The 12,786-nt window shown below is 33.5% G+C and overlaps 1 protein-coding gene across 1 annotated transcript in view; it reads left to right on the top strand.

The window, feature by feature from the left end:
- LOC142343082 (uncharacterized) overlaps positions 1 to 12,786 on the top strand; it is a 99,896-nt gene that overhangs the window by 24,342 nt on the left and 62,768 nt on the right. Inside the window, exons 6-7 of the mRNA XM_075394769.1 lie at positions 7,514 to 7,669; positions 10,230 to 10,412. Of these exons, the coding sequence (XP_075250884.1) occupies positions 7,514 to 7,669; positions 10,230 to 10,412 (339 nt within the window). The remainder of the gene's footprint in view (positions 1 to 7,513; positions 7,670 to 10,229; positions 10,413 to 12,786) is intronic.

Raw genomic sequence — 12,786 nt, forward strand, 5'->3', positions numbered from 1 at the left:
ACCATTATAATCGCACAGATGGAAGGTCAGATGAATTTCGTTATATTATAATTAAATATAATAAGAAGGAAAAAAATTTATTATTATTAATAGTAATAGAACAATGATATATGATTCAAGAGTTGGTTTCCTTGATTTAAAAGCTCTTAGTTTAAAAGAGGAAGTAGAAAGAGAAGATATAAGTGAACTAATAGCATATATGAAACCACTAATGATTAATGCCACGGGTAAAAATGTTATTAATCATGATAATTATTCGTTTTATTTAAATAAACTTCTTAATTTAAATAATATTAAAATACAGAATGATGTTCTAACTAAAGAAATGATTATGGGAAAGGGTATAAAATGTTTATCAACTATTGGTGGAATTATAAGATCAGGTTTAATTATATTTAGTTATATTTATCCTGATATAATATCAAGAAATGTTGGGAGTGTAGCAATGGGAGCAAGCACAATTTTGAGTACAGTAAGTACAACGGTTAATGTTGGATATGGAGAACAGTTGGATAATGATCTGCGAAGTGGCTTTGCTAATTCACGAAATACAATACAAGAGGAATACATAAATGAAGAGATGGGAATTTTGAATAGAAAAGGAGGAAAGTTTTTAACTAGACTATATGGAAATAATGAAGAATTTAGAGAAGCGATTATAAATTTTGTTAAAGAAAAAAAAAGAATTAGACCTTGAATTGATTTTAGATAAGAGATGTAAAACTAATACACTCAATACGTTAGGAAATAAATATTTAGAAAAGTGTATCACATCTAAAGATAATACTAAAGATTTAATTGACATCATGGCTAAAGATTACCCCGCGAAATGATTAATATTATTTTTAAGGTTTTAAATATTAAATATTAAAGTTTACCCTATTATAAATGATTTTAAAATGTTTAGAGTGTAACTATAAATATGGAAATACTGCTGTTTTAAAATATCATGAATCATATCATAAAGATAAAACTGAGAAATGTATGTGTGGTATTATAATAAAAAGTGGTATTTGTGCTAATAATTTTTCTCCATGGGGTTGTTCTTAAAAAAATGAATCTAGTTCTAGTTCTAGTTCTAGTTCTAGTTCTGGTTCTATCTATGACTCTAACTCTAACCCTAACCATAACCCTAACCTTAACCCTAACCCCAACCCCAACCCTAACCTTGACCCTAACCTTAACCCTAACCTTAACCCCGACCTTAGCCCAGAAGTCTTAATTAGAAGCTGTAATAAATGTAATTATATAAAACCACTAACTGATTTTGATGAGAGTAAGTATACATGTAGAAGTTGTACTTCAGCTAAAGTTAATTGTCCGTAGTGTGCTTCTGTTGTGAGATATGATGGGATACGGGCTCATGTAAAGAAACAACATCCAGATGTAGATATACCTAAAGGATTTAGTAGAAATCTGCAAAGCAGTTACACTTATCTGAGTCAGAAGGCAATTAATCCTAGTTGGCAAAGCATGACTGTAAGTCCTCTAGTTATTAACCAAACTGAGGAAAGTTGTTTGTGTAAATATTATAATTTTGTATCATTTCTTTTTAATAATGGAATAAATATAGAAAAAGTAAAAGAAAATTCAAATTTATTAAAAAGTATAGATTATTTGAAATAAAAGTATAAAAAAATAAAAAAAATATCAAAAAAGAGGGAATCACTCTTTAAGAGCGAAAAAGAGCCGTCTTTCTACTGGGGGATCATCCCGAATAAGAGTGAATCGCTCTTAAAGAGTGATTCGCAAAATATTAGAAAAATTCAAAAACTAGAAAAAGAGTTAAGCTGGTTTTTTATTCAGGTTATCCACGAAGTGGTTACATCAATTTTTCGCAAGTTGGTTTTACGTGCTTGTTACACGGTCTCACTAGTTTTATACTAGTATCTGGGATACGTCCACTGGAGTCAGTGGGGATAAAACCCGAACTATCCGTCTGATAACAGTTAGTTACCAGCTTAACTCGAAACTAGTGGTTTGAACTAAGTGGGACAAGAAATGATAGATTTTGAGTGAATATAAAGGTAATATGTAGTAGTGGATAAAACAAGCTTATATATAGAGGTGAATAAATTGGGGGTATAAGCAAGTAGTAGATATATAGAGTAGTGGGAAAAAGGTGGTATGTAGTCATCTTCCGATTAGGAAGTGGCGGAATAGCACCTTTTTCCCACTACTAATGGTGAAATAAATATAAAGCAACTTTGGTTTTAAATGTTGATGTTTCAAGTTTTCTATATCTTAATTTCAGAACAACTGTCACCACTGGAGAGAATGGAAGCTGAAAATTTAAATTTTTAAGATCTAGATTTGAGTGTGTTAGAGCTCAAAACCACCAGGATCTAATTTAGGAAGGGCGAAATGAACTTCATAAATTAACTCCGCTCTTTATTGAAGCAAACGGCGCTTTTGGAACCAATTATACCGTTGCCCATCTGAGTGTAGCTCCCGCCTCATCTGCGTGGTTTTGGTTCCCACGGACTTTTAATACATTATGGTGAACTCCTAAATGATGAGACTGCGGGAAATTATTTCTTGGCGCATATAGTCTGATGTTTCGAACGCAGCTAAAGAGTTAGGATTAACAGCCCAATTCAGTCAGATGATCAGATGGCATTAACGCATTTCGAGGTAGCCTCAGAAATTATAAAGTTTCGCAACTGTCGAAAATTCTCACTTTGAAAGATTACTACAAACTAACAGCCCTCAAACAAGGGACAGCCAGGTAACATCTTTTAATAAAGATACAGTCCTTTTTCGGTAAATTTCAGTGGAACCAGGACCGGCGTAAAGCAAAGTCTAAACGGTTGGGACATAATAGCCGTCCCAAGATTAAAGCAGAATCGTAAAGAAAAGGCAAGCGAATCAGTTTTTACAAAATAGAATTCAAAAAAATGCTTCACAGAACTGAGTTAAATGTTTAAATAAATCATTAAAGTTTTTTATATCTTCGAAGTTTTTCAAGGTGATAAATTTTACAGAAAACCGAAAACGAAACCAATAGTCCTGATAAAAGGAAAAATTAATGATCTTAAAAAACATTATGTCAAGGAGAAAAAACAAAATATGTTTCAATAAAAGACGCAAAAAAGAAACTATCCTTTCGAAAAAAGCAAAACAAAACTCTTCTAAAAATTTTGCAGGAGAATAAAATCTTCGGTTTTAACTTACTGAAATGCTCTAACTGAAAGTTTATTGCGAAACAAAATGATCCGGCAATCTATAATTCTTGAAAAAGAGAGCGTAACACAGAGGTCGATGGGACAAAAACCTAAAAACTTTTTGTTTTAGCCTGCTAGTTTTGTGATGAATTATGAGGAGATAGGATAAATTAAATCATATCGCTTTTGGCAAATACACAAACAAAAATTTTTTTCCTGTTTGAAGGAAACATTCTAGGGCTAGCTGAAGTATAAATCCGAAAAAACTGGTAAACAGAATAAAGGAGGTCTTTTGTTCAGAATACATTTCAAATTCAAGCTGTTGTCATTTTGGGCTAAAGGTAGTGCAGATTCAGACATTTTGTTCGAATTGGTTACCGCATTCTGCCAGACATTTGTCTCAGGTTTTTGTAAGAAAAACTAACACTGAATTCGGGAGCATACCAACAACGCAGTTTAGTTATTAACAAAGTAATTATTACTTTAAAATTACAGTTAATGACTTCCGAGATAATGACTTCAATTTTCGTCGCGTATTAAACAAAAACGAAAAAAAAACGTTAAGTTTGTACGTTTTCAAACCAACAACAGTAAGTCTTATCCATTTTTCCGAAATTAAAGTGAACCCGTGTTGAACTAGTAACCTTCAACAAACTGGAGTTCAATTTAATAACTGAGCAAAAAAAATCTAAGTAGCTTTGGGATTGTTTCGTCTTGTTAGGTTTCATTTTGACATGGCATTTCATTCAAATCTAGTATCGCTAATCTCAGAAATGAGTTTTGGATTTCGGTAGAAACCATTTTTAGGTTCCATTTTTTAGTCTTATTTGACTCATGAGGATTGCTTGTCACTAATGGACGTCCAGAAAAAGGCGTAAGAGCAGGCTGTAAAAGTTTGTTTATTTTCCAAATGTTTTGTCATCTTTATTGTTCGCAAAATAATTTTACGGAGAATATATTTGGACTTCGTTTGTTATCTTCAACGGATCCAAACCTTTGTCTAAAAGATGTTGCCTTTAATGCCCAGGGTATTAATTTTTAAGAACACTATTAGATTTTACTCAATTGTATAAATGACACTTGCAGAGAAAAGCAAATGACTTAATACCAGGTTATTTAAGACGCGTCTAGAAAATTTTTGGGAATAGATTTTCTGAAACAATAAATTGTTTTTACTTCTTTGGCTTTCTTTCAATTATTAATTTCCCTTTGAGACTTTTGGACGCTGTCTATGTTAACCCCGAATTATTTTATTTCAGCTTTCTTGTCCACTATATTTGAAACTATAATGTACTTACTGTACTCTGATCTTTAAAGCCCTTTAATTTTTTCAAACCAAATAAATTGAATTCAGTGATTGATGTTTTTACCTTGAGTTGGTGTTCATAAAAATAACGAATAATATTGTAAGCTTTTTTTTCTAACATGACCCTGCTTTAGTCAATGGAGGTACCAAATATAATATGACAGTATCGTTTGTATATTGTTTAAGTTCAATTTCTATGTCAATTCTTGTTTCCATATAATTAATGTACAGACTAAGTACGAGCGGGCTCAGTAACGCTCCATGCGATGCAACTCTTTGAAGCATTATTTTTTTTGATATGCAGTCCTGTACGATTAAAGAATGGCGATGGCTCTTTGGGACACTTTTTGTCAGATTTTTAAGTTTTTATGATTGTCTTAAACAACCTGTCCCACAGCTTTTCAAGTTGTAGAACTTGATATCAATAGTTTTGTTATTGATTGCATAAAAGTTTTTTATAGATCACGAAAAGCTGCTATGACAAATTTTGTTTATATGAGTTTCCTTTTTGACGAACACTCTGCAAAAATTTTTGGAAAAGATGCTCAATTTTTTTTCTAAAACCTTTTTGATCTTTCCCTGGTTTTTTGTTATCTTTAAGGTACAGACAAAGTTGATTCCTCAAGATGGTCTTAATAATCCTTTAAAAAGACGGGACAATTGAATTTCGGCGATAATTATTAGAATCTTCAGGGTCTTCTTTCTCGTACAGTGGATCAACAACTGCTTATTTAAATTTATGGTGAAAGCGAGACAATTTTACGCAATAGTACACAAGAAAATGTAGATGATGAACAATGACAGAACAATGACAAGTTTTTTTAACCCATGCTGGAATGTGTGATGGGCTGATTGGTTTAGTTCTCCTCAGTGCCCTAATTGCATCATGAGAGCCTTTTGTCGTTTTTTAGTGAATTCTAAAGTTTTGTGCTTTTGAATTGCACGCTTTATGAATGTGTAGTAGTAGCTGAGGGCCCTGGAACTTGCAAATGCAGAGAAATGGTAATTCAGTATTAGCAATTTTTTATGTTTGGGTTAGGTAACCACCAAATACGATTCTTTAACTAAACATTTTGCGTTTTTATTTTTTTCAGAGATTCTTTTTTAATTGTCCAGCACCTATTTTTTCGTGTCATTTATTGCCGGTTCAATATTTCTATGAAATCTGCTGAAATCGTTGTCATTAGAAATACTGAAATAATTTTTTTAGATCGACAAACTCTTCTTATTTTTTTAATTTGAAAACTTATCTCGATCAACCATCAGCTATCTTGCTTTCCTAGTTAACCGGACAGTTTTACCACGGTTTTAAGTAATTAACCTAACGGTTTTACTTCTCAATTTGAAGGTCGCCCTTTAAATTATAAAAAACGTAATATTTCATAATTTTCGGCAACATTTCATTTCAAATTAGTTTTGGTTGCTATCAATTGAAGTTATGAGCAATTGTATTAGTCCTGCCGCTTTTTAAGTGCAATTTTTTCTGGATCGATTTTTAGTGTGACGCAACAACGAAATGAACAGGGGAGAACTTGAATGCATTGAATCACTCGGCACTTCTCTTCGAGCCTCAAGTCTTACTAGTCTGAAAGAGCTTTTGACAAGAGATAAAATGATGCAAAGTCGCTAATTTTGGTGATTGTGATCAGACTCCGAACACCCATCCCGCCGAAACCCCTCCTTCTGGTGCGCTTCATTGTGCTAGAAACCCTAAATTCAGTCTGGTAACTACTGAAACGAACTGACCCTCCTCAGTTTGAGATCAAATTGCCCGACGTTAGTAGGTTTTGCTTGATGGAAATATTTGATGCTATGTTGTTTGTTAAACATTTATCTCAGAGGAAACAGATTTTAGAAGAACACAATTGCGGTCGTTTTTAAATAAAAAACATTATGATTGTCACACATCCCTCGACGTGAAGTCAAAATTGAATTGAGGCAGTGACTAACTAATAAAAGTAACTTGCCATGTAACTTCTTTTCAAGGCTCTTCCAAATATAACCGCAAATTTCGTACCTAATTTTGCGGTGAAATGCGGTGAATGCCGTAAAATTATTCAATTTCACCGCTAGAGTAAGCAGTAAAATTACAAAATTTCACCACGATTGACCGCTAATTTCACAGCAATATGTAATTTCACAGCTTTAACTGTGGGCCAGAAAAAATGAGGTCATGATAAACTCGTGCACAAATTTTTGTATTCTTTTAACCACTTTTCCCTGTTTCCACTATATTCAAGTTTACATTGATTGTTAAAATTGGTATAATGTGCATTGGAACCACCTTTGCAACCCCAACATCAGTATCACGATTTCCCATAAAATGTACAAATAAAAGCGAAGTTTGACCAAAAGCACGTCAAAAAGTGGACAAGATAATCTATGGAAATCGATGTTTAATTGGTTTTTTTCTGCTACCAGTTTCAGCTTTATGCGTATAATATTTCGACTAATAAGGTAAAAAATTTACTTTTTGATTGTGGAACCGCTTAATATGAAGAAGAAGGAATAGCAGAAAGAATTATGTTCTCATCAGACTCATTGGAGCTCTCTTTTTTGCCTTCCAATTTATCGGACAAGGCTGACGTTTTTTAAGTAACATTAGATTCTAAAATTGTAGAGCAAGCTAGTCTGATCAGAATTGTTTATGAGAACATGATGGTGTTATTGAAGCAACTTCCATTTCGGTGACAATGAACTAACTGAAATATGTCAGATTATATTTCTCATTCAGATTTAACAATCAATTTTTTGATTTTTTTTGTTTCCTGGGTCAAGTTTTTTGCAACAATATTTGCTCTTCCTTTTTCATCCGATCAAGACGCAAACTCGAAACAAGTAATACTTTCAGCTTATCTTATGCAAAAAATGGGTATTTCAAACAAAAGCCCCCTATGACGAAATTACAGTACGTACCCCTTAAGATATATTTAAGGTAAATGCGGGGGGGGGGGGGGGGGATTGTACACTCTTGTATGAAGATACAATTACTGCAAATCCGGGGTGAGGTTATAATGAAAGGGAAAGTTTTATTCTATTTCAGCTTTGGATAGCGATTATTGCAACGCAAATGAAACCAATGTGTTCAATGGCAGACAATGCACAGTTGAATTCACGAAAAATACAGAAACAGATTTCACCAAATATCTGCTGGATTTTTCTGTCACATCATTCGGAGGATTTCAATATCAATACGCAGGCATCAACTGTCTTTTTTCTCAAGAAAAAACGGCTTGTTTTTGAGAAATTTATATCAACTTACTTATAAGTTCAAGTACGATGGAAAACTTCACAAAAAATTACAGACAAGTGGAGCTAGTATAGATGGTAAAAAGAACAAATGTTAGCAACTTTAGAAGTTGGACCATAAGAAAATTGTTACAATAGCGCAACTATAAGAACTCATTCAGAGAACGGTATAATCTTTACAGTACATAAAAAATTGTCAGGCAAAAAAATATTATCAAGATATTATGATTTTTATTTTCAACTGTTTTCTAGTTATTTTCGTGCTTTTAGCTTGATAATATCTTATCATTATCCATCAAGAGGTACCACATAATCCTTGCGTTCTAGGAGGAATAGATGTCAAGAATATGCTTCCCGTGTTAAATTGTGTAAAATGATCTTGGGACACATGCTCTTGGGACACATCTTCAGATTTTATTTAACGATTGTATTCAAGAGAAACTTTTTCCAACAATTCTTAAGAATGCCCACATCACACCAATTTTCAAGAAAGGAGATGCTTCTATTTTATCTAATTATCGTCCAATTTCTGTAACACCAAATTTCGCAAAAATTTTTGAAAGGCTTTTACCTGAGCAGTTAGTAGAATATCTTGAAAAATTTGCGCTCTTGAACAAAAAAAATTCGGTTTCCCATCTCGAAAGTCGTCTGCTGATGCTGTGCTTTGTTTTATTGAAATAATAGGAAATATGGAAGATAACAACGACACAGGTGTTGTGTTCTTAGATGTTGCAAAAGCTTTCAATTCAATATCACATGAGATCTTTCTCAAGAAAGCTGAAAATTTCAACCTCTCTCAATTAACAATTTTACTACTCAAATCTTATCTCGAAAATCGAACAGAATGCGTAAAACTGGGTGTTGATTTATCAGATAAAATAACTATTAATTATGGTGTTCCACAGGGAACTGTGCTAGGACCTTATTTTTCTGTTATATGTCAACGATTTTTCTGAAAAGCCGGAAGGTGAAAATGATGTTGTTCAATTTGCGGACCACACTAGTATTATATGAAAATTTGAACGTAATAAAAATTTTCCCCTAAAAATTGAAAAAAGATTAGAACAAACAGACAAATACCTGACAGAGATTCAACTCACTTTAAATGCCGATAAAACAGAGATGTTATTCTTTACAAATCATACTAATTCGGACCCAGAGTTTTTTTAAAAGGCGAAGTTATCAAACCAGCTCATGCATTTTGTTATCTGGGAGTTCAAATTGATTCAAACCTAACCTTTGAAAATCACCTGAACCCAGTTTTAAACAAAATGGCTAATGCAATTCGTTCTTTGTATCTTGTAGGAAATCAAATACCTTTGAAAATAAGGATTGATGTTTTCAAGTCATTTGTACTCTCTCATCTTTGTTTCAGTGGAGTATTCCTTCAAACTCTTACAGTAAAGAACGTAAATCATATAAACAGGCAAATTAACTGGGGAATAAAAGTTTGTTATTTTGGTCAAAAGTTTGACCACTCCATTGATCTTCTCATTAAGGACCGTATCCTGCCAGCCGAATTGTTTATATCAAAAGTAAGCCTAATGAAGCTACAAACAGACATAAAACAATGGGAAACATCGGAAAATTTTAAAATGTTTTCTAGTCGCCATAACGCTAGACAGAACAAGAGAACAAATCAAATTATTATAAAAAAGAAAACGAAAACGAAGTGGAGTAACAACTCCTTAATCTTGAAAAGCGTTCAAAAATGGAACAAATTGCCCTCTTCAATAAGAATTTTTTGCAGTAAAACTTACTTTTTTAATTGTTTTAACCGAGTTTTTGCTTGTTCAACACAATAAAGTACCCGTTAATAGACAAATAGGAGCCTTCAAATCCTATTTTTACCTATGAAAACGAACAGCCCCAATTTGAAGAATATTATATTAAAAACAATGCTGATTAATTTATTTAACATTTTAGAGCATGTAGATATCTAACCTTAGGGTTAGAGTCTGAGTAGTTTACATGTTTAAAAAAAATGATGCAAGAATAGGGAGTAATTGGGGGTCAAACGCCTAAAAGATCACTTTATCCCCCTTGGAAGCCCTAACCTTACATTGTTTTAACCCCCAATGTTCGAAGACTGACAGTCTTGAACACGAAACCTATCTACCGTCAGCCAGTTCACCATAGCCTCTAGAACATCAATGCTTGCACAATTCTGGACGGTTCATCTATATGAATCTACTACCCATTACCTAGCTTACCTCCCTGTCTTGCATCTTCTTACCCCCTAATCATGTATCTTTTTGTGGGATAATTTTTTTTTTGGGGGGGGGGGGTAAAATCTGAAATTCCCCGTTACCCACATTACCCCCTATTCTTACATCGTTTTGCCCCCCATAGACAATTACCCCCTAATCTTACATTAGTTTGGGGGTTAATCAGGGGGTAATTTTGACACATGTTGCCTGATCAAGGTATCAAGTTTTGGTTTATTGGGCAGCCCTAACATGATGGGGGTTAGTTACCGTTAATAAAAAAGAAACAGTTGATGGAAACAGAAAGTGTGACTGTGTTCTTTCCCTTCACCCCACCGAAGGCTATGGGATGTGTCTGGGTCAGTGATGATCTGTATGCAGTGGGCGAAATCCACTGTTTTGTTGAATATGCGAATGTTCACTTACAGTCTAAGCTATCTGGATACCTGGCTGAAGCTGATGGGGAAGCAAAAACTGTATTTCATGGTAGGCATTGATTTTAAAACATCATATACTGAACCTACTACTGACTCCAAGAAGGTTGAAATGATTAAGCAAGATTTTCAATGCATTCGTTTGCTCACAACGTACATTTTAGCTTGTTGGAAGCTTCCCGTGTCGAGGAATAATCGCAAAAATATGTAAGATAAGCGGTTAAAAGTTGTTTTTTTTTTCCACCGCAAATTTCGTACATGTCTTGGCGGTGAAATGCGGTGAAATTATGTAAGTCCACCGATAGAGTAAGCGGTGAACTTACAAAAATTTCAGGGAAAACTACGAGGACACCTAGTGACGCTTCCTCGCGTAGAAAGACCGATCCAATAACTGTGGAGAACGGTACCGAACAATGCATGAACTCAATAGCTTTTTGTTCACGAATGATTTAACCATTTTTCCTTTTCCTCAATAAGATACATACTTTCCACACAAATAATGCGTACATGATTCTTCAAGGAGCCTAAAATTTGATCCTCAATTTCCTGATTAATTACTTAGCCGGGTCGAGGTGTCACCGCTAAAAATTGCTAAGATATGCAATGTTTGCGGTGAATTTGATTAAAATGTGTAACATTTGGGCTCAATGGGATGAATGCGGTGATTAAAAATTTTTTATGCGCTAAAATTTTTTTCAACGCTTATGCTAAAAATCGTAGCGAAATTTTTATTTTCACCACATCCCATTGGTAGCGGTGAATTATTTCTCTTCACCGCTTAAGCGGTGAAAACAAAAAATTCACCGGAAAAACCTGCAAATCTTACAAAATTTCAACTCATTTGTTTTTCATAACGTTTATTGAACCTGATTTAGATTCACAAGAAATAGCATTGCAGTAAAAGACAGATAGCGCAGTGGAATAAGAAGTTGTTTACATGAAAGTGGCAAGGAGTTCGAACCCGTGTATGGCAGTTTATTTTTCGTAAGGAATCCAGTGAACGCGGTGAAAATAAAGTTCTCACCGCTAAAGCCACGACTCTTACAAAAATTGCCACTGAAAACCTCAAATCTTACTAAAGTTCACTGCTTTCACCGTATTCATCGCAAAAAGATGCGGGCGCTTTGCGGTATAAAGTTTTTACCGTTAATCACTGCTAATCTTACATTTTTCGGACCAAACCTCGGGTAAGACCAAATTGAGAAATAATTAAATGTTATCAAGTGCCAGGGCAGTGTCAAATCTGATTTTTACCCTGCTTAGCTTAAATTAGCATAGATCGGGAATTTAAAAAACTATATACAATCATATGAAACTGCATATAATAAAAATGCTAGTCCTCAGCTGGTTTTGGCTTTTCTAGAACAAGTGGCAGTATAAAAATTCAGCCATATATTCTCATTTAACGTCATTCTGATCCAAGATGAATAAGTTTTCGTTAACCATGCACAAAAGTGACAGATAAAGCGTGAAATTTGTCTCTTCTAATTGTGGAAAACATAACCCAAAAAAAACCAAAATTATCTTCCATAAAAACGCTATATATGGTATATTTTTAATCATAGAAGCCTAAATGTGCAACAAAGCCAAAATAAAACATTTATATTCTCGCTATGGTTAGTAGGCCATCACATATGGTAATTTCTGTGGTACAAAAATTTCCATATGAATGTTGATTACAAACGGTTTTTGAATAGCTTTCATGGACCATATATGGTCCCTTTTCTTGTATGTAAGGTACCATAAATAGTTTTTTTATGGTGCGTAGATTTGGTCAACCAGGGTTATGCTATCAACAATTTTTTTTATTATTCCACAAATACTGTATTTGCTGTGCTTACTATATTTCTGCAATTCAATTAGTTCAGCAAAATTAGACACTGTAAAGTGGAAAAAAAGTCAAAACATTTAGAAGAAAATCCTCAAATTTGAAATTCAGCAACTATATAGAGAAAGCAAAAATTTTTTATGCAAACTTCAATTGAACTCTTTTTATTTGACAAAGTCTCGTCTAAAACTGAGAGCAAATTTCAGCCGCGCAAGTCAGAAAATGAAATAATACTCGGCAGTGTCCTGGCGTCGTAGGAGAAGAAAACTATCGTTTGAGCGAAATCATGACAAATTTTTGCCTTAATATACAGTATTAAACAGTAAAAAGTTAAAAATTGGAGCTAACTGGTCAAGAACCAGTTTCTGAAAACATTTAACAATCTAAAAAAATCACGGAACGTTTTTTTCGATTTGTAATTTTTCGCTCGGTTTACCTGTTTTTGAAAAGTGTATTGAACAGGGTTGCAAAATTACAGAAAAAAACGATTACGCTGATATAAGTTTTATTGCACTCTTTTTGATCAAAGAACTAATTTTAAACATTTTTTCCTTGGTCTAGAAAAAGTTTGAATTATAAACTTTTGACAAATCCTGCT

This window comes from Convolutriloba macropyga, chromosome 7, assembly GCF_964194025.1.
Source record: "Convolutriloba macropyga chromosome 7, txConMacr16.3, whole genome shotgun sequence".
Classification (NCBI taxonomy): domain Eukaryota; kingdom Metazoa; phylum Xenacoelomorpha; order Acoela; family Convolutidae; genus Convolutriloba; species Convolutriloba macropyga.